The sequence below is a fragment of the Kogia breviceps genome, chromosome 3 (genome assembly GCF_026419965.1).
Source record: "Kogia breviceps isolate mKogBre1 chromosome 3, mKogBre1 haplotype 1, whole genome shotgun sequence".
NCBI lineage: Eukaryota > Metazoa > Chordata > Mammalia > Artiodactyla > Physeteridae > Kogia > Kogia breviceps.
Window position 1 is genome coordinate 93,209,216 of NC_081312.1, and position 23,170 is coordinate 93,232,385.

A 23,170-nucleotide genomic window follows, 5' to 3' on the forward strand; every position below is an offset into this window, starting at 1 on the left:
GTCATATCCCTTCCCCTGTTGTGTTGGTCCTAGATCTAGTGCAAGGCTGTGGTGTGGAGTGGCTGCACCAGAGCATTCACTAGTCTAGGACTGGGGTTGGGGCTTTGTGACTGCAGGAATTGAGGTGGCTGAGCTGCTGCCAGAGTTCTGGGCTGCCTGTGGGGCAGACATCTACCAGGACCTGTCTACGCCAGATCCAGTGCTAAGCTTCAGTGTAGAGTGGGTGGAGCTGGAGCACTCACTGGGCTGGGAGACTAACTGTGGCATGTTCCTACAGCTCCGCCCAAGCACACACTGACAATGACCACCACCACCCTAACTGGGTCACACCCCAGATCCCAGTCTGTTTCTGTGTAGTTATCCCAACTATTTTCCCAGGGCTGGTTGGCCCAGATCTCATGCCAATCTATGGTATGGAGTGAGCAGGACTGGGTGTTTGCCCCATTCAGATTGGGTAGTGCAGTGAGGTGACAGCTGCCAGTGCAAGTCTCTGTCATGATTGTTGGTGAGACAGCACACGCACACTCCTTGGAGTAGAGCCTGAGCTTCTCCAGCCCTTCTATCTGTCCTAGCAGTTCTCCCAGTAGCCAACAGGGCTTGTCTCCTCTGTGCTATTCCCGAGGACTGAGACACCCAGACTGTGGCTCAACCTGCTCGCTCCCCCAGGTGAGGGTCCACCAATGCAGAACTTCTTTTCCTTTCAGATTCCTCTCAGGGGTGGGGGTCCCTACCTTATGCATTTTTTCTGTCCTACCTTGTTACATGGAGATCTTTCCTGCAGCTTTGGTATAGGAGTTCTTCTGCCAGTTTCCAATTAGTTTTCCTTAAGAACTGTCCCATATGTAGATTTTTTTGATGTGTTTGTATGGGGAGGTGAGCTCCACATCCTCCTACTCCACCACCTTGATCCCTCCTCTGGGAAACACAATTTGTAATTGCCTGTAAGAGCTCAAAACTTGGACAGAGACTTTAAAAACACATAGTTATCAACCTTAGTCCTGAATATAGAATTTTTTTCTTTCCAAATAATCTGATAATGTTTATGTAAATCCAAAATTTTACTATTCCCCAGTGCATCACCATCACCCCTCAGGCTTTTTTATCGTCAGGCTCAAAATAATACCTGGCACTTGAATGACCTCGCAATGGGTATGTTGAGTTCATTTGGATCTCATGGGGCCAAAGTAAACTGATAAATGTGTTTCTATCACAGCTATCCACATTATCTGTTTATAAACAGCCTTTTTTAATTTGAACTGAATTTGCAAACGTGGACCATTCCTAATCTTTCCCATCCCTTAAACATAGGTCAAATTGGTTCATTTTATTCTTGACTCTGATCCTAAGAATGATGTACATTTTCCCTAGGCATGTAAAGGAGAGAGAAAAAAAAAATCAGTTGATCAATGGAACAAAAACTCTCCCCAATGAGTTTCCAATAAAGAGACTAAACATCAAACACCACAAGTGCCAAAATATTTAGTAAAAGTTTGCAAATCTTTCAAAAATGTTACAACACAGTGAAACTAATGACAAATTAGACACTGAAAACTAACATCTAGTTAAGTCTATGCAGGCATGTAGGAGAACAGGGAATATCTAAAAGCATTAACTATGATTAAACCACTGTATTAGGCTCTTTTATATATATCTCATTTGATCCCGTTCAGGAAAAGTTATCCCAGAGTTGGAAATTAAGGCCAAAGGAAAAAAAAAATGATTGTGTGATCCATTAGTCTCATGCTAGCCCATTATCCATCAAGCCCACCCAAGGGCCATCTGACTCTTGGGAAATATAACTTTGACTAATAATGCCATAAGGACCAGATTAAGGATTCTGTAAAGTAGAGGATGATTTATAGAAAATTGATAAGGCATGATGATCATTTAACTTTTGTTTTCTGATAGAGAAATTTACCTCCAAGGTTATAGTTACTATATAAAAATACCTCCAAGGTTATTTCCCTTTAGAATACTAACCAGTTTTAGATCTTACTTTGCAATCTCATTTCATCAATGCCTTTTCCACTGATTAAGTTCCAGTTCTTCACATTTGCTCTTGTATTCTGATTGAGTTAAATGGCACTTAACTCATCATCTATTCACATGAGAATTATGTTTTCAATGATTTAAGAATTTGTGCTTTGACAATCCTCGAACAACCACATGAGGTAGGTCGTATATCCTCATTTTACAGAGGAAGAAACTGAGTCTCAGAGGAAGCACATTACCTGCCCAAGCTTACAGAGGTAAGAAGTGACAGAATTGGAGTTTGAACACAAATATGCTTGAATTCTTTTTCAGATACTACACTGATGACTCACATATGGACTCAAATTTGGACTGGAACATCTCCAAAAACTCAACCTCATGTGTTTGAATTATAAATATGACAGCTGAATATCAAAACCAGCTAACTCTGAGTGACCTAAGCCTGCATATTTAAATAAGTAATTTAAAAGACTTTATTAATTTGTTCGGTTTCAAATCTGAACTTTTTAAAACTGGAAATGTTGAAAGTACTTGCACATACATTACACGGAATAGTATCATCAAAGTGTGAAATTCCAGTGCTTTGCTGAGTCCATTAATAGCTCTAGATGAGGCAGAGAAAATAACTACTGAAGTTGTTATAAAAGTCATTGAAAAGTATTTAGAATACTTTCCAGAGTCCCTCTTTGACATTTCATGAACATGTCCCTGAGAATTTTTTGAATAAATTTGACCAAATTGTCAGCCTATTCCACTGTAAAGATGTTCAGTCTACTTTGTCTCCAGACTAGTAGAAAAATGTGGAATACCAACATGTTTTTCTACCCTTCAGGCATGAAGGTGATTTGTTGTCCTGGCTGAACACACAGGTAGGGATCAAGACTGGACAGTGACAAGCTTCTGTAAGTAAGTCTGGAAGCACCTTAGTGTACAATGTGTACCTTTTAAATCTTAAAAGTGTATCTTGGGAACAGCTGATCTTACATATAAGCGTTAATCTGTCACAAGGATGCTTTTCAGCTGGGATATATACCTTGCGAATGCACCCTTTTATTCACCTGAAGACCCATCCTCTGTATATGCAGATTTACAAGCGTTTCTCCATAAATAAGATTCTAAAGTACAGACCGATTGGTATCTAGGTTGATAAAAAAACAAACAAACAAACAAAAAACCTGTGCTGGTATTGTGAGGGTTTTGTCCACCAACTCATGAATTGGACAGTGACCTCTGACCTGGTTTTCAGTAGAGCACATCTCTATTGGATGGCACTGGCCACTGTCTGACACAGATTTAGGTTAAGCGAGGCCATCTGCCCCACCCGTAGCCCCTGATCTTAAACTCTGGAGCCAGCTAATTTCAGCTCCAGCCTAAGTAAAAAGATAACTGTGTGGTTCAAATTCATCTTGACTCACAGTTTCACTGTTTTATCCAGGCTAAGGCTGCTCACTGTGTCTGTGGTTTTCTTACATAAATTTTCAATCCAGCTAGTGCTATTATACAGTGTCTTTTCCAACCCTGATGTTGGGGGTGGATTTTTAGCTCGCATATTTTTTCCAGATGTGATAAGCTCTCCGTAGCCCTCTTGGTGAGCAAAAGCATATCCAGATCTTCTCGAGCTTGATCTCCTAGTCTGAGGCTTTCGGCTACGCAGGGGTCTTGCCTTCTTTTGTGCCTTCTGCCACTGGCGGATCTGGAGACAAAGGAGACGCAGAGTGAGATGAAGCATCCAGATGATAGACTCCACGCAGTGGGCCACTTTGTGAAGTGAAAGCCTTTTCTGTAAACCAAGTACTCAACTTCACTGCAAAATCAAGTTTTTCACCTAAAAGCCAAGCAATTTTCTACCCAAAAGGTTACACTGGATACTGGTTAGTTTTTATCTCTACTGAGAGACTATTAAGCAAACAGGAAGTGTTAAGACAAATTTCATTATTGTCCCCATCTCATACATTCACCTTAAGTGAACAGGAACATACTTTTGTACAGAAAGATTTTCTAACGTGCACCAGCCAAATACAGTCAGTATAAAAATTTACAGACCCATTTGCCCCAAATAAGTCTTTCTTCTCTCTTTTACAGGTTCTCAGGATCCAGTAGTCATTAGTAACTGGACTAAGAGAAAATTCAGAAAATGAGAGTCACAAAATTTCAAACTCTTGTGGTAGGTCAAAGTACCACAGGATTTTCAGTGTTTTGATTTCTTTGGGGGTTTTCTGTGGTCTTCTGAAGAGCTCAACATTGGGTGGGTTTCTAGCATTTCTTTCATTTCCCTACAACGTTGAGGAGGAAGAGAGCCAAGGTTTGGTGCTCCGCACCTTGTTCTTTAGGTCAGCTGCTCGATTGCTTGGCTTCTGACTTTCATGTCAGGAGAAAGCCATTAAGCAGAAAATCATGATGTGTGTAAACATAGGAAGAAATGAGCATCATCTTCCTTCAGCTCATCCATCATTTTCTGAGTTTACATCAGAATGAGCTCACAGAGCCAAAGGGAAAGGACAAACATAACAGTGGAATCCACGAATCATTTCAGAGGGAATCTCTTGGTACTTTTGGCCCCAGAACATGAAGGATTTCATCATAAGGGAATTTCTACCTCAGTTCTTCTCAGCATCATCAGCCTGGTCACTCACCCCCTCAATATTTCCCCCTTCTCAAGACATAGCTACAAATGTATCTCCTCTTTCTCCTCTTCTCATCTATCTGGGTCCTGACCTAATTTGACATTGTGTTGCTATACTCCTCTTTCCATCAAATACTGAAATATGTTCTGTTAATCCCTTGACTTAGGTATTTCTAGAATCTATTCTTTCTGTTTTTCTTCTAACTTTATATTTTCCAATCCAGCTATCATGTTGCTGTTCCCTTTCGTAATCTGTTCAGAAAGTAACCTCTCTCCCATGTTTAACAATCTGCTACTATATTTCTACAGAAATTTAGAGCCCCTTCACCTCATACTTTGCTTGTCTCTCTTTTACTGTACCCTTTACTTTCCCCAAGTCAGTAACTTCCCCTCTAGCTTGCCTTTGCCTTGGAGCAAATGTCCAAAATGCTGCCAGCAAGATTGTTTTTTAAAAGTCAACTTTAAAAAATATCCAATTTAACTTGTAATTTATGACTCCCCACCCACATTTAGTGTAGACAGTTATCTTCATTGGCACTCCCAGGGCTAGTATGTTCAGTTGTGGGCAGTTCCAGCTACTGTGATGTGATGTCATGCACCTGTAGGTGTTTGCTGATGGGAAGTTCATTAGCTCTTCTCTGGACTTCTAATCAGGCAGAGGACATGATTCCAAGAGCAAAGAACCAACCCCTCAAGTACCCAGCAGCACTACAACATACCTGATCACTCAGGGTTGGGAATAAATCCACCTTCAAAAATCTGAATGCCACCACAGGCATAGCTGAAGCCACTGTCGTTAAGAGAATAACAAGCCAGATGCACTTCTGGGTCAAGGAATGTCGTGCATTTCCTATTATTAAAGAAAAATAAACATTGTGATTATAAATAGAACTGAATTATTGAATTAATTAGTTCTTTGTCTATTCCCATAAGGTCTTTTTTGAAAGGGACTTTTGGACTACTTAGGAGAACCACTGGGTATCTGCCCCAGTATATCATATGCTCAGTGGTGATAAGAATGCAAGAATGGTAAGATCACCCTTGGGAACTGCTTCATGGCCTGATCACTAGGGGACTGCCAGCCAGAGCCAAGTATTCTCTGATCCAGGCTCAGTCCAGCTTCACTCATGAAGCAGAATTCTCTCATCCAGTGGGAGCATGTGTGTATGTATAACTGATTTAGTTTGTTGTAGAGGGAAAACTAACACACTATTGTAAAACAATTATACTCCAATAAAGATGTTAAAAAAAAAAAAAAAAACAATATGGACAGAAATGCTCTCAGAAGACCAAGTATTAATTTATTCTTGACTGATGGTCTCTCACTTCCTCTGGAACCTGACTGGTTCATCAAAGCTGCATTGGATTCACTCCATTCAGGAATAAAAAAAAAAAAAAAAAAAAAAAAAAAAAAGAATTCTCTCATCCAGCCTCAAAATCCCTCAACTACAAAGCAGCCATTATTTTTAAAGGCACGTTTACCCTTATGGATTCAAACAAAACTATCATATCAAAACTACACAATGTATGTTTTGGATGCAGGTACAATCACAAATACTGGTCTTCTCAACTGGCTATGTTATAAAAGGTGAGCTGTATATACTACAGGGTCAACCTTTTAAATTCAGGCAACAGCCCCCAAAAACCTGCCTCAAAGGGACTTACCAGTCTCTCTAGTGTTCACTCGGTTATGAAGTACACAAGGTTCCAAGGAGATCAGAGATGCTCCTGGGTTTGTGAAAAGAGCATTCTCCACACTGGGAAACCACTGATTCAGCCATTCACTATTCTAGTTCAACAGAGTAGTGAAACTCATTTCCAAGCCTGGAGCCAGTTTTCTTATTTTGTACTCACACCTCATATACTGGGATGTTTGTTTAAACAAAGCAATAAGGGTCAGTAAGGCAGGCAGACAAACTATACGCAAGATGTCAACTTATGTTACCAAAATGAACTGTTGTTCCTGTTGGTTTTCTAGGCATATGATACCTCCAATTATCCAGGTTCCCCTCCCAATGCTATAGTTAACACAATTTTAATGGGCTTTGGGTGTGATGCTTGGCTCCTTATTGGAATGTCTGCATTTTCTGTCTTAGGAGGACAGACTCTGCCTACCAGAGAGCACTTGATTCCATTTGCCTGGGCAGAAACAAACTTGACTCAGTAAATTAAATGTCTTTTTGAGCTCCCTGAAGCTCAGTACCCCCAGGCATGGCTGGAAAAACAAGCATCACTTTAAAACCACACTCCTGCTTGCTGCTGGCTACTAAGGAAAAAAAAAATTTTCTTAAACCTCAATGTTGATTTAAGTTTTGAAAAGTCTAATTGGAACCCAGTAATTAATTTCTGGAATGGCATGTGCTTAGAGAGTGGTCCCCACACAAAGTACTTTCTCCAGTCGAGGCATTCCAGTCTCATTATGCATGTTCGAATGCTGTCTTAGGACTTGAAGTCTTCTGGTTAATGCACTGAACTTTCAGATTTGGCAACCAAAAAGAAAAGAAAAAACTTGAAAGCAGTTTAAATGGCTCTCTTTTTCCTAATATGTTTATTCTTATTCACAACCATCATGTTTATACATGGTTGGAATCTTTTGATAAATAAAGGATTAACATTACATATTAAGTAAGAGAGTTACAATTTAAAGATTTCCATGTACACACAGAGGAAGGCAAAAATTGAATACAGTACTCTTAAGCATATAGATGCATTTAAATGGAATTGCAATTTCAGGTGCCTCTGGAAATATATAACACTATAATTGCTCTTATTTTGCTTTCTACATGAATCAGTCTTCTAAGAATTATTTTTCTAGACTGGATTTCCCAACTAGTGGATGCAAATCTGTCTTGCCTAATAGAGCTCAAGTAGGTTGTCACGATGTATCTCTCTTTTCCACAACTTATTTCACACACACTAGAGATTTCAAAACTTCTTTAAAAGTCTATTAATAGCCCCACTGTGTAAAGCTCAGTGGCCTTTGCTGGGAATCATTTTGAAATGTGGAATGCAATGATAGTATACTCCAAAGATAGACCAGATATATACTCTTTGTAGAATCATAGAATCTCAGGGGTTTAAGGGATTTTAGGAGGTCTTTTGCTACCCATCTGCTGTTCGATGTCCCCAACCAGTAATCAAGCCACATTTGCTTTAATCATCATCTTCATCATCATCGTGGCTAACATTTACTAAAAAAATATTATGTACCAGGCTACATACTAAGCATTTCATATGCATTATGTCATTTAACCCTCACCAATTTCCTATAAAAGTAGGAACTATTAACATCCCCAAGTTTAGAACTGAAGACATTAAGGCATGAAAAGGAAAAGAAACTTGCCTAAGGTCACACAGCTTATAAGTGGCAGAGATGACACTTGAACACTGGCTGTCTAACTACACGGCCTATTCTTGGTGCCACTCATGGACTATGTCCAGCAATTTTTTAAAAGCTCTAAATTATACATTATTTCTTTTCTAAATGCAAATAAGTTCCACAGGTAAACTTAGGCAGAAATGTTGGTGATAGTGGCATAAAAGGGAAAGCCTGGCATTTCCTTCTCTTTCCTCTATCATACATGAACTTCACAGGTTTTCAGGTATCCCTGACCTATATGTGCTATGCCTCTTATTTGGAAAGGGACAGTCTACTGCATCTGGGCTGTTAGGAACCTGTAAGCAGCTATCTCAGTGATTCTGCATCTAGTAGGTACAGCAAAACCTAATCTTTTGGAGCTTACTTCAAGCCTGTAAGCCCTCAGATGTCTGGCTCAATCAATTCCTAGAGACAGAATTATTGGTCATCCCTAATCCCACCAAAAAAAAGAAAATAAATTACAAAGACAAATAAATGACAAATTGACACTAGGCCCCAGCAAATAGTAGGACTCACTTACCAACAAATGGCAACTGTCTTGGGAAGATGCCAAAGAGGCCATTACTGTACATGGTAAATAAAATGGAGAAATAAGTGGCAATGCTGCCCCAGATGAAGACATGATTAATGATAGTCCAGTAACTGGTATCCAAGGCTATCTGTAAATAAAGTCAAACACAAAGGGGAGATTATTGAGGATTAAAAGAGCATCATTTTACTGAGTAATGTTTCCTCAGAACTGTTCTGTGAGAAGACAGTGGCACCTATCTAGTTTCCAGCCAACCATAGGCCTTACCACTTTCTGCAGAACACAGGGGACTAATGTGACATTTCTGGTAGACAACTGACTTTAGGACTTATATCTGCAAGCCATTATATCTAGCAATGTTGAATCAAAAATCAGGAAATAAAATGTTAAACTTCTTTTAAGTGAGAAATAAGAAAGCAGAAAGGTTTCTAATTTCAAAGCTACTTTCCAAATTGCTCTCAAAGTTTTTCTATTGGAAAACTATTTTTCATAGTGAGCAAGTGCAACATTTTAAAATCTGTACGTAGGGCTTCCCTGTGGCACAGTGGTTAAGAATCCACCTGCCAATGAAGGGGACACAGGTTCGAGCCCTAGTTCGGGAAGATCCCACATGCTGTGGAGCTACTAAGCCTGTGCACAACAACTACTGAGCCTGTGCTCTAGAGCCCGTGAGCCATAACTTCTGAGTCCATGAGCCACAACTACTGAAGCCCGTGCACCTAGAGCCCGTGCTCCGCAACAAGAGAAGCCACCACAATGAGAAGCCCACGCACTGCAAGGAAGAGTAGCCCCCACTCACCGCAACAACAGAAAGCCCACACACAGCAACAAAGACCCAATGCAGCCCCCAAAATAAATAAATTAATTAATTAATTTTAAAAAAACACCTTAAAAAAATCTATACATAGATTTTCATATCACCACTTTGACACAGGTATAATCTGTTTACATCACTATTCTAATTCATTTTGGTTATCATTTCTCTTAAGTTATTCAAATAATAGCAAAGAAAAATCCTTAATCCACTTTTCGCATAAAATTCAGAAGCTGGGGTTCATGGTGATCTGGGAACATGCTCACAAGCCCTTCTCCCTTCCAATAACTTGTTATGGCAGTGCAGCTGCAAAAGAGTAACCTGTTATGGGGAAACCAAGACAGCCACTGGTGAATATGAACACTTGCGTTCTCAGAGAAAAAAAAAGTAGGTTCTAGCATCCTTATTTGCATACCAGAGGCACCAAATGGTCCAAGTGAATGTTTGCATTTCTAGCATAGTCTGATGCAAGGCCACAGATTTACTGCCTGCCTGAGGGGGCTCTACCTACATAGTAAACAGATTCCTCTCTGCACATGGAGACATACTTCCCCTTCCCACATGACGTTTACTGTCCTTTAAAATGATGCCCAATAAAAAGAATGCTGGCAGCCTTGATGAAACTGCAGGGGTGCTAAAGGGACAGCCTTTACTTTCCTCAAGAGGCCTGAGAACAGAGAGCCCTGTTTTCCATGCCTCAGCAAAGACATGCTGGCTTTCCAGTTCATTTGTCGAGACATTAGACCAAAATATGCAGCTGTACTTTTCACCACCTGTCAGTTCATTGACATTAAGAGACACCAGTAGCCTGACCTGTGTGGGTATGAGTAGGCAAAGAAAAATCACAACCAATTTAAGAGGATGCAATTGAAAAAAGAAACAAGAATAGGTGGCTCCTGTTGAGGCAGAACTAATGGGAAAGACAGACAAGCACTATAACAACAACAAAAAAAGTAATAAGAACTCTTAAGGAGATGCAATTAGATCATAGAAAAACATTCTGGAAGAAATAAAAGCATTATTTCTGAATTTAAAAATTCAGTAGAGAAACCAAACAATAATAGGCACTGATGAGAACTGAATTAATATTCTGGGAAAAACAAATGGAAACAATATCTCATAACAGAGCAAAAACTTGAAGAAATGGGAACCATGTGCAAAAAGATATGAGACACGGATGGCAAATCCATAGATGTCAGATCCATGGGCCCAATATAAGAAATAATGGCATCGTAGAAAGAGGAAAAGAAAGAAAGAAGTAGCAACCAAAGAAATGACAGAGAAAACTGCTCTGGGATAACAAACAGCAAAGATTTTCAGATTGGGAGGGTACTGTAAATTCTAGGAAAATCAATGAAAGAAGTTATGTTCTGGTGACATTTGTGAAGTCGAAGGATAAAGAACATAAGCTTCTAGACACAGAAGATATTACTTACAAAGGAAAGAGAATCAACTTAATATCAAACTGCTACACTGAAATGAATATAGTGGAAAATCATTTACAAAAGAAAAATGCTCTGATTTAAGGATCTTATGCCCATCCAATATATCATTTAGTAAAGATAAAGAAATATTTGAACTCAAAAGTATAACATCTATGTACCCCTTCTGCAGAAATTACTCAAGCTTAGACAGAGAGGAAAGGATGTTAATGCTGCTCTCAAGATGAGCTTATTCACAAAATTCCTGAAACTTATTCTGTGTGTTAAGGACAGCAGTGTCTGATTGAAGCCATGATTTCATGATGGATGCCTTAGCTGTGTCAGAGGCTTCCAAGTCACTCCATTATCTCCTCCTCTGCTACAGAATTGAACACAGGGGAACTAGGCATGGAGAGTTCACAAAGCACCCATATGCTTTATTTAGTTGTGAAACAGACAAACAGAACTCCTCTTTGAGTGGAGAAATCTGGTTCTGATTTTGGATGCTACCTGTCTGACTGAATTTTGGACTTCCAAGATGTCAAGTGTTAGATGGCTTTGGTTTGAACTTAATGATACTCACTTAGATGGACCAAGGCATGGCAGAGATGCCATTTAAAAGCAGTATATTTACATCTGATTCATTCAATCTATTAAATATTTATTGAGTTATGAAGAGAAAGTCTGGGGTTTAACAAGATCTTTCATTGGATATAAGAGGCTAAGATTTGTAAAAGACATTGTTTATAGGATAGAAAAAGGACTCACCACAGGCAATTCAAACTCTATAAAAATTAAGCCCTTGATTTATACTTTCCCCTTCAAAACAAACACCCCCCCAAAAAAACCACACACACAAAAAGACAAAAAACAGAGGTCACATGGCTTAATGTATCCACCCAGAGGTACAGACTTTAATGGATTGGAAAGCTTTTGTAAATTCTAACTCAATATCTAATGGTATTGTCCACCATTTGCATAAAAGAGGAAATAGAAACAAATTCAAGATGCCTGATGAAGATCAATGGATCATCAAAAATCATTTTTACCAGATGGGAATGTAAATTGGTGCAGCCACTATGGAAAACATTATGGAGGTTCCTCAAAAAAATTAAAACCAGAGTTGTCATATAATCCAGCAATCTCACTCCTGGGCATGTATCTGGACAAAACTGTAATTTGAAAAGATACATGTACCCCAGTGTTCATAGCAGCACTGTTTACAATAGCCAGGTCATGGAAGCAAGTGTCCATCAACACCAAGTATCCATCGACAGATGGACAGATGAATGAATAAAGAAGATGTGTGTGTGTGTGTGTGTGTACACCCCCACAGTGAAATACTACTCAGTCATTAAAAAGAATGAAATAATGCCATTTCTAGCAACATGGATGGACCTAGAGATGATCATACTAAGTGAAGTAAGTCAGAAAGAGAAAGACAAATACCATATGCTATCACTATATGTCAAATCTAAAATATGACACAAATGAACTTATTTACAAAACAGACTCACAGACATAGAGATCAGACTTGTGGTTGCCAAGGAGGAGGGGGGTTGGGAGAGGAATGGATTAGGAGTTTGGGATTAGCAGATGCAAACTACAGTAAGTCCCCTACACACGAACCTTCAAGTTGCGAACTTTCAAAGATGCAAACGTGCGTTCACATGTCCAATCACGTAAGTTAGTTCATGTGTCTGGCGTATTGTCACGTGTGTGCATCCTCTACAAGTGGTTGTGCCTTTGTGTACTTTACTGTATAGTACTGTATAGAGTACAGTAGTACAGTATCTTTATTTCAAGCTAGATCTGCAAGAGGACGACTCCATTGAACTTGCTGTGCAACACGAGGAGCTTACTAATGAAGACCTGATGGAATTGGAGGCCCAGAGAAAGGATGAAGAGAGACAAGAGGAAGAAGAAGTAACTGAAGAACCAAAGAGATTCACTATGCAGGAAATGGCAAGGGGTTGTTTTTTATTTGAGGTGGCACTGTTAGTTTTTGAGGCACAGGACCTGAATGTAGAATGGTACGTGAAGCTTGCAGCAGCCGTTCAGAATACAGTCCAGTGCTACCATGTCATCTATGACTAGAAAAAAAGAGCCACCACCCAGACATCACTGGACTGTTTTTTCAAGAGGGTAGATAGAATTGAATCCAGCAAGGAAACAGAACCTGTGCCATCAACGTCAGGCATGAGTGAAGTTGCAGCTTGCCCTCCGTCCCCTATTGCTGACGATCCTTCAGCTCTACCATCTCACACCTCCTCTCCCTCCTCCAGTCAGTAACTCTTCTCGCCTGTTCCCTCGATGCCAGCCCCTGTATGCCAGCTGTTGTGCTGTACTACTGTACTTTTCAAGGTACTGTATTATAAGATTAAAAATGTTTTCTTTATTTTTGTGTTTGTTTTTAATGTATTATTTGTGTGAAAAGTATTATAAACCTAATACAGTACAGTACTATATAGCTGATTGTGTTAGTTGGGTACCTAGGCTAACTTTGTTGGACTTAGGAACAAATTGGACTTACGAACCGAACGCACTCTCGGAACAGAACTCGTTTGTATGTAGAGGACTTACTGTATTATACACAGAATGAATAAAGAACAAGGTCCTACTATATAGCACAGGAAACTACATTCAATATCCTGTGATAAGCCATAATGGAAAAGAATATGATATGTATGTATATAACTGATTCACTTTGTTATAAAGCAGAAACTAGCACACCATTGTAAAGCAATTATACTCCAATAAAGATTAAAAAAAGAATATGTTTATGTATAACAGAATCACTTTGCTTTATACCAGAAACACAACATTGTAAATCAACTATATTACAATAAAATGAATTTTTAAAAAATCATTCCTACCAGGAAAACTTCTATGAATTTGAGATTCGGATGTGCCACATACATAGCATTGAACCTCTTGATAATTCCACAGAAATGTACTGCCAAGTAAACGTTATATCTCACTTTGAAACCTGGAAGTTACTAAGTCTTATAGAAGTCATGGGAAAGTTTCTGTTATCATTGGAAAAATTTTCTTCCAAGAAGAAAGCACAAGGAGGAAGTAGTAGTATAATCATTTCTCTTTACATACAACGCGCAGTCCCAAGAAGTGATTGATTCATTGTGAGGTTTCCACTAACATGGAGGTTATAGACATCCAATGCTAATCTCCTACATCTGGAAATTTATGTTAAAGCTTCCTGTTTTAATCTTGAAATGTGTAGTTAAAAAGAAAACCCCAGTATTCCTTTAAAATTACTGTCAACAAATGAAACAGAATTTTAAAAGGTGTAAAGACATCAAGTTAAGATATTTTCACTGGTAGGTTACCTGGACACTGACCACAATGACCAAAGACGTGGCCATGGTCACTGCAAAAGACTGATAGTCTGCAATGTGCTGTCCATCTTCTCCAGCCACATTGTAAAAGGCCCCATACGGGATGAAGAAAAGGGCTAATGAGGTGTAGATTCCATGTGCCACGCAGATAAAAAATTTATGCTTGTTAAAAAGTAGATTCAGCTGTCCAGGTCTGTAGAGCTGGGGACAATCCATGCTATTCTGGTCATTAACATCCTGTCAACAGAGAGTTACTTCAGTGGAAGAGGCTTGAGGAGAATTTAGAGATACCCTGAATTTCCTATCTCCAGAAATAGCACATGCATATCTAAGCATGCCCTAATACACACTACTCATTATTTTGTTTTCATTCCCAGAGTAACCCAAAGGATAATAAAATGATCCCTATTTTATATAGGGAACTTGAATGTCCAAGAGAGATTCATGAGAGGCCACACAGCTCTTATGGCAGAACCAGAAATTGATTGCACACAGATATTTGGCTTCAAATTGAAGTTTCTCTCCTGTATTCTCCTGCAGCTGCATTCATGCTCCCAGAATTCTAGTACATCCTGTGCAGCCAGTGGGCCCCAATCAACCCCAGGGGTTAACTGCCAATGCAGTGAGTGGTAGTGACCAGGGGATATCAACAGAGAGCTCCAGAGTCAGAATTGGCCAACCTGAGTTCCCAACTTTGGGGGAAGCGTGAGCTGGAGAAAGGGAACTGGGAAAGGGGGAACTGAATGTGGGATTCTAGGTGGAAGGGAGCTGAGCCTGAAGAGGTGAGTGTTCTACCCAGGGAGGATTCCACGGGCAGTTACCAGGTGTTCAGGACAAAGAATTTAGACAGAATGAGAAGGCGTCATGTCTGGGCCCAACAGAGTCCTGGGAGAAACTAAAGCCGTGTTTCTCTAACTTCATGTACAAACTAATAACCTGGGGTACAGATTATAATTCAGCAAGTTTGGGGTGGGGTCTGAGACTGCATTTCCAACAAGCTCCAAAGCAATGCTGATGACCACACTGTGAGCACCACAGCCAAACACCCCATCCAAAAAGTATGGCAAGGACTGACCACTGGCAACATCACAGGATCATGGGTAAGGTGAAACAGGCAAAGAGGGAGCAACATAGGCATGAACTCTGGGAGCAGACCAAGTTCCCCTTCCTCCTTGTGGGATGACCCAGGCCTAGCCAAATGGAGTCCCATGAAGAACACTGATGTAGTCTCTTTGGGAAGTCTAGTTTTGAGATGCTAGTGGGTGCTTCTTTCCCCAGTCCAGTGACTGATAAGGTTATATACACAGACTTTGAAGCCAGACAATCCTGAGTTCAAACCCAAGCTCTGCTGCTTAGCAGGTGTGTAGTCTTGGACCTGTCACTTATAAGCTGTGTGAGCCTCAGTTTCCTCATCTCCAGGAGTACAAACGACAGCATCTCCCTCACAGGATCACTGTCATGATGAAATGGGTATGTATTCAGCAGAGTTCTTACCACAGTTCTTGTAATTAAAAAACAGATGCTTCTATAAATAATAATGAAAGAATGATGATAGTAATAGTAACAACAGTAATAGTGTTGCAATCTCAGAGTCAAGTGGCCTACTGCTAGGTTGAGTTCTGTCACATATTGGCCATGTGACAAAGTAACCTGCACTTCTGAGTTTTGGTTTCCTCCATATAAAATGAGCAGACCCATAGACAGTCACTGAGGCCTTCCAGCATAGCATCCCATGATCTGGAGATCAGTTTAAGTGCCAGAGTTGACAAAGCAGGAAAGGATAGGGGTATACACTCAACCTGATGGCGATAAGGGGCCTTATTATACACACAGTTGACCCTTGAACAACATGGGCTTGAAGTGAGCAGGTTCACTTACACACAGAATTTTTCAATAAATATGTACTATGTGATCCATTGTTGGTTGAAACTGCAGATACGGAACCATGGATGTGGAGGGCCAACTGTATAACTATAGGAGGATTTTTGACTGCATGGGGATGGGGGCCAAGGTGAGGGGGACCCCTAACCCTTCTCTTGTTTCAAGGATCAACTGTATATTTTTTCTCTATATCTCTTAGCCCTTAGGTTGTTTCCATATTTATTATAAATAATTCTGCAATGAACATAGGAGTGCATATATCTTTTCAAATTAGTGTTTTCACTTTCTTTGAATAAGTAGCCAGAAGTGGAATTGCTGGATCACTTGGTAGTTCTATTTTTAATTTTTTGAGGGACCTCCATACTGTTTTCCATTCTGTTCAGATTTTATACTTAATCATAGTTCAGTCTTGGTAGGATGTATGTTTCTAGGAATTTATCCATTTCTTTAAGTTGTCCAATTTGTTGGTGTATAAGTGTTCATATTAGTCTCTTATGATCCTTATATTTCTGTGGTCAGTTGTAATATCTCCTCTTTTATTTCTGATTTTATTTATTTGAGTCCTCTCTCTTCTTTTCTTAGTGAGTCTACCTAGAGGTTTGTCAATTTTGTTTATCTTTTCAAGGAACCAGCTCAGTTTCATTGATCTTCTCTATTGTTTTCTTAGTCTCTATTCCATTTATTTCTGCTCTAATCTTTGTTATTTCCTTCCTTCTACTAACTTTGGGCTGTTTTTTTTCTTTTTCTAGTTCCTTGAGGTGTACTTTGGGCTTTGTTTGTCCTTCTTTTTCTAGTTCCTTAAGGTGAAAAGGTAGGTTGTTTATCTGAGACATTTCTTGTTTCTTGAGGTAGGCATTTATTACTATGAACTTCCCTCTTAAAACTGCTTTTACTGTATCCCACAAATTTTGGTATATTTCCATTTTAATTTGTCCCAAGGTGTGTTTAAATTTCCTTTTTGATTTCTTCTTTGACCCACTGGTGTTCAGTACCATGTCGCCTAATCCCTACATATATGTGAATTTTCCAGTTTTCTTCATGTAATTAATTTCTAGTTTTATACCATTGTGGTTAGAAAGATGCTTGATATGATTTCAATCTCTTAAATTTATAAAACTTTTTTGTGGCTTAACATATGATCTGTCCTTTAAAATGTTCCATGTGCACCTGAGAAGAGTTTGCATTTTGTTGCTTTTGGAGGGAATATTCTATATATATATATACATTGAGTGTATCTGGCATAACATGTCATTTAAGGCCAAAGTTTCTATATTGATTTTCTGCCCGAATGATCTATCCATTGATCTAAGTAAGGTATTAAAGTCCCTTCTATTATTGTACTGCTGTCTATTTCTCACTTTATGTCTGTTAACATTTGTTTTATATATTTAGGTGCTATGTTGAGTGCGTAAATATTTACAAATGTTATATTCTATTGTTGGATTGATTCCTTTATCATTATGTAATACCCATCTTTGTCTCTTATTAGCCTTTGTTTCAAAGTCTATTTAGTCTTATATAAGTATAGCCACTCCAGCTTTCTTTTGGTTTCCATTTGCATGGAATATCTTTTTCCAGCCCCTCACTTTCAGTTTCTGTGTGTCTCCATCTAAAGTGAGTCTCTTGGAGGCTGCATATAGATGGGTCTTGGGTTTTGTTTTGTTTTGTTTTAATCCATTCAACCACTCTATTTGTTTTGATTAAAGAATTTAGTTCATTTACATTTAAAGTAATTATTGATAGGTAGGTACTTATTGCCATTTTGTTAATTGTTTTCTGGCTATTTTTGTAATTCCTTTCTGTTCCTTTCTTCTTCTCTTGCTCTCTTCCTTTGTGGTTTGATGACTTTCTTTAGTGATATATTTCTTTATACTTTGTGTATTTACTATAGGTTTTTGCTTTGTGATAATACAAGGCTTATAAATAATACCATATCTATAATAGTCTATTTCAGTTGATAACTGCTTAAGTTTGATTCCATTCTAAAGCTCAACATTTTTACTCTCGCCCCACATTTTATGTTTTTGATATCACATTTTACATCTTTTTATCTTGTGTATTACTTAACTAGTTATTGTAATCATAGTTAGCTTTACTACTTTTGTCTTTTAATATTCATACTAGCTTTATAAGTGATTAAACCACTACCTTTACTATATACAGTTGATCCTTGAACAACACAGGGTTAAAGGCAACAATGCTTACACAGTCAAAAATCTGAATATAACTTTATGGTTGGCCCTCCATATTTATGGTTCCATATCCGTATATTCACCCAACTGTGGATTGTGTACCCACACAGTTCAAAATTGTTGTGTTCAAACTTCTTGACTGAGATTTATTCCTTCACATGTTTTCTTATTACTAATTAGCACCTTTCTTTTCAGATTAAAGAAGCCCCTTTAACATTTCTCATAGAGCTGGCTTAGTAGTGATGAATTCCTCTATCTTTTACTTGTCTGAAAAAACTCTATCTCTGTCCTTCAACTCTGAATGATAACCTTGCCAGGTAGAATATTCTTGGTGAAAGTTCTACCTTTCAACTTTGAATATATCATGTCACTCCCTTTTGGCCTGCAAGGTTTCTGCTGAAAAAAATCTGCTGATAGTCTTATGGGGGTTGACTTGTATATAATAAGTTGTTTTTCTCTTGCTGCTTTTAATATTATTTCTTTGTCTTTAACTTTTGACAGTTTGATTACAAAGTGTTTTTCAGTGGGTCTCTTTGGGTTCATCTTATTTGGAACTCTCTGAGCTTCCTGGACGTCTGTTTCCTTCCCAGGTTGGGGAAGTTTTCAGTCATTTCTACAAATACAATTTCTGCTCCTTTCTCTCTCTCTTGCCCTTCTGAGACCCATATAATGTGAATGTTGGTCTGTTTGATGTTGTCCTGTAAGTTTCTTAAGCTATCTTCACTTATTTTCATCCTTTTTTTTTTTTTGCTGCTCTGATTGGGTGAGTTTCCGTCTTCGAGTTGACTGATCCTTCCTAATGTTTCACCTAGTCTGTGGTTGAACTCCTGTAGTGTATTAATCAGTTCAGCTCTTGTATTCTTCAGCTCTATGACTTCTATTTGGTATTTTCTTATATTTTTCATCTTTTTGTTGAAGTTATTGTGTTCATGCATTCTTCTCCCTCTTTAAGATCTTCTCTCTCTTTAAGATCATTGCTTTTCTCTGTTTCTTCATTTTGTTAGACTCTCTGTGTTTGTTTTCATACAGCTGACAAAACAAACACTTCTCCCTGTCTCCAAGAGTGGCCTCATGTAGGAGATAAACCTTATTGTTCAACCCTGCCCCAGCTCTTTGTTGTCTCTCAAACCTTCATGCTTGTTCAAACAGCCTATTATATTTTTAACAGCTCTCAGTAGTTGAGAATGTACCAAGACATGTCAGTGTCAGGGTCAGATTACAGCACCTAGATTCAGGCTGATTGGAATCTAGACCCTCAAGCAGCAATTTTTAAAACCATGCAAATATATACCTGTGGGACTGCAAGAATGAGCCTCGCTGGCCGCGAGAACCAGGCAATCTAGGAGGTTCCCTATGCAGCAGTCACAAAAGTCAGGGCTCCAGACTAATGCATAAGCTCTTTTCTGGAGCAAGGCACAGGGAGCAGCCCAAGACGGCATCCACAGCTTACATTCCTTGAGAGCAGCTTCCTCAGCCACTAGGAGTGTGACAAACCTGAAGCCTGCCCCTCAGGCTGAAGCTCCAGGACAAACAAAGAGTTCCTTTTTCCAGAAAGAAGGGGAGTGTGTTTCAGTCTGCTGTCTGTGCAGTGCCCTGGGGGTAGCCTGCCAAGAACCAACTCTTCATTTGCTACTGTTTTATGGGACCCAAGAATGCAATCCCTCAGCCACAAGAGCCAGGTGATCAAGTGGTGTCCCCTGGGCAGCAGCTACGAGAACCAGGGCACCAGACACATGTGAAGCTCCTCTCCAGGAGACACTGGAGCTCTAGAATGTGGCATAGGGAGAGCATGAAGATACTGCCTGCCCTCTGAGGTCTCTGGAAAGGATGACAGTCAGCCCCTACATGCATGTTTAATTAGATGGCTGCTCCTCGGGCCTCAGCTATAATGATTAGCTAATAGGCCTCCTTCACAGAAAGACTGAGCTCCTGAGTCTGTTGCCTCTTGCTCTGCCCTGGGAGGGCTGGTAGATATTTAAGAACTCTCTCTCCACTGGTTACAATCCTGTGAGACCCATGAGTGTAAGCCCCACTGGCCACCAGAGCCAGATGATGTAGAAGTGTTCCCTGGCAGCAGCTGTAAAAATCAGGAAACCAGATAGGAATATGAGCTCCTTTCTGGGTAACTCTGAAACGCCCATTACTATAGTCCCATGGGACCAGGAATGCAAGTTCCCCTGGCCTCCAGAACCAGGCAGTCAAGAGGTGTCCCCTGGACAGCAGCCACAAAAATAGGGGCACCAGACACATGTAACACCTCCCTTTCAGGAGATACTAGTGCTCTGGAGTATGGCAAAGGGAGAGTACAAGGATGGCGCCCACCAGTCTCTGTCCCTGGAGTGTGTTCCAGCAGGCTCCTAGATGTATGTGTTAAATAAGATGCCGTCCCCCAGGCTGATGATTTAATATAAGCTGGTGAGCCTCCATCACTGGGTGTGATCTGCTGCCTCTGAGCTGGGCCCAAGGAGCAAGTGGGTCTCAGCACAGGGGCCCATTCAGAGCCATTTCTTAGATCGCTTCAGTCTTGTGGGTCTTGGGACATGAGCCCCATTGGTTTTAGGAGGTTCATCTCTCAGTTGCAGGTGCAGGTCTTAAATGTTAAGGTGCCCAATGTGGGGTGCACACCCTTCACTCCTAAGGGACAAGCTTCAGGTTTTGAGTTTTCTCCCTGTTGAGGATTGTCATGCTGAGGGCGGGAGTGGGGTTTATGGTGACGTTGTGTGTCAGCCTCTCCCACCGGCTTCCATGTGGTTTTCTTCAGCCAGCCTTTAGGGTTTTTTAAGAGAAAATTTTTCCTTCTGTAGCTGTAGACCCACTGTGTCCATAGGAAGAGGTGAGTTCAAGATCTTCCTATAACACCATCTTGAATTCTCCCCTTCTTATATATTTTTTCAAATTGCACAATAACCATATTTTCCCAGAAATTTTTTTATTTTTAATATTTTACTCCACATTCTGGGCAGCTACAAAGTACCAAGGAAAGGAACACTTGTAAACATGGGCATTTGGAAATGAATGAGCTTAATCCCTTACATCTAAGGTCTTCAAGAGCTCATTACTTTTTGTAGAATTTCACAAAATATGTTGTTCACAAACTGTCCTTTTTACATACAAGAAGTGAGGCTTACAACTGACTACAAAGCCTCAGAATGGAAGAGTAGAGTGAGCTCATAATGCGAAGATTTATATTTTGCAACAGATGGCTTTGGGCCAGAAAATGAGGCCTAGCAAATGGATCTAACATCAGCCTGGAGAAAATCTGGTCTCTTTAAAACTACTTCAAAAACTTTTTTTAAACAATATACTCTAACTGTGCCATGGAGCTCCTCTGGCTAGCCTTTCACTTCCCCATAGGCAGCCAGACATTGTCCCCATCCAGGAAGTACCCTCCAAGGGTCTGAGTGTGCCAAGGATCTACCATTTTATAAATGATTCCCTCCCTTCTCTCCCCTCAAGCACATGGAGCTAAACCAAAGAAAACTGCTCACTTTCTCTCTTCATGGCTGTGGGGCTCCATGTCTTCCTCTTCCATTGGCAGGGTGTTCCTCTGGCCTGGAGTTCCTTTTCTGGGCTGTGCTGGACAGTGTCACCACAGATGCTAGCTCTCTGCACTACAACCCAGCCCCGTGATTTCCTATGTATCACTGCATGGTTCTCTGCACTTTCAGAGGCTAATACAGTATTCCCTGGTGTGTGAACCACAGGTACTAGTTCTGAGGCATACTGATCAGTTCTACATGAAAAATAAATAAGTAAACGTGCAGTTCTATGAGTTTGGGAAATGCTGGGCTACAATGAAATTAAAGAGACTGTTTCTTGCAGGACGTCTCAGAGCCTTTAGAGAAATAATGTAGGGTGTGAATCTTTAAGAGGATAGTAATCAAGGTCTGATCAGAGGATCTTTTGGTGGAGGTGGGAGATCTGGAAGGGTTTTTGAGCCATGCAATACCTATTAAAACAACTGCATTCCTAGGACTCTTTCTATGATTCGTGTCTTCTACTTAGAAGCTAAAAGCAACTAAAAGGCATCAACACAGCAAAATACATTATAAAGGCAGAGAAAAACACATACCTGGTCAAAAATCCCCATGGCTAAAACAGGCAGTGATGTGTAGACAATGTTAAAAAGGGTAATGAACCACTGGTCATAGACAGTCTGAAAAGAAATGAACACATCAGTGAGAAACATCATCCATAGGTGTAAGAATATTCACTTTTGAGCTCTTGGACTGACTATCTCAATTTCCTGAGTTGGACAGGAGTTTGGTGTTAGAGTCAGACAGACATGAGTTTTCCCCAGGCTCTGTCTCTTATCAGCTCCACTTCTTTAGTGGGGTACTAGATCTTTCTAAACTTCAATTTCTTCATCTCTAAAATGAAGCCATACTCTCACTTGCAGAGTTGCAGTGGGGGTGGATGAAAGGGTATCATACATGCAGAACAATGCTGGACACACACAAGGCCCTGGCCCCTGTGGTGGGTTATTTCATTCTTTAGGTTATTAATGGCTTACAATAAGTCCAATCACCTGATCTAAGTGATAAGCAAGGATCCACTAACATCTTCAGAGGGAGATACAGAAATGAACCTGTCAGTCCCACACTCTGTTCAAATGGAGAGCTTTTTCTTGGGAGTAGTTTAAAGCAAGGTGGACCTGGAACTAGCTGCTCACTACAGTGGGTATAAATAAGTAAGACAATACAAATATCCCCTCACACCTATAGAGAGCACTTCCCTGCATGAGCCTCACTAAAAGTCAATGAGGCATGTGAAACAGTCATTATATCCCCATTGTACTGATAAGTACCTAGAGATATTGAAACAGAATGTAATAAGTGTTACAGAGCTTATCACAGGCAAAGGCAAAAATTAAAACCTAGGTCTCCAGATCCTAACCAATGTCTGTTCTACCACTCTGTCAGACATTCATTCATTCATTCAATATTTATTAAGAAACCACTATGTGCCAGGTACCAGGTTCTA

General features: G+C 39.9%; 1 protein-coding gene across 1 annotated transcript in view; it reads right to left on the minus strand.

Annotated features, from left to right (window-relative positions):
* Positions 1-3,175: 3,175 nt before the first annotated feature.
* ATP8B4 (ATPase phospholipid transporting 8B4 (putative)) overlaps positions 3,176-23,170 on the minus strand; it is a 142,479-nt gene continuing 122,484 nt past the window's right edge. Inside the window, exons 18-22 of the mRNA XM_059057924.2 lie at positions 22,260-22,343; positions 14,106-14,351; positions 8,515-8,653; positions 5,335-5,465; positions 3,176-3,685 (exon numbers count right to left, since the gene is read on the minus strand). Coding sequence (XP_058913907.2) covers positions 3,404-3,685; positions 5,335-5,465; positions 8,515-8,653; positions 14,106-14,351; positions 22,260-22,343 — 882 coding nt within the window. The 3' untranslated portion in view covers positions 3,176-3,403. The remainder of the gene's footprint in view (positions 3,686-5,334; positions 5,466-8,514; positions 8,654-14,105; positions 14,352-22,259; positions 22,344-23,170) is intronic.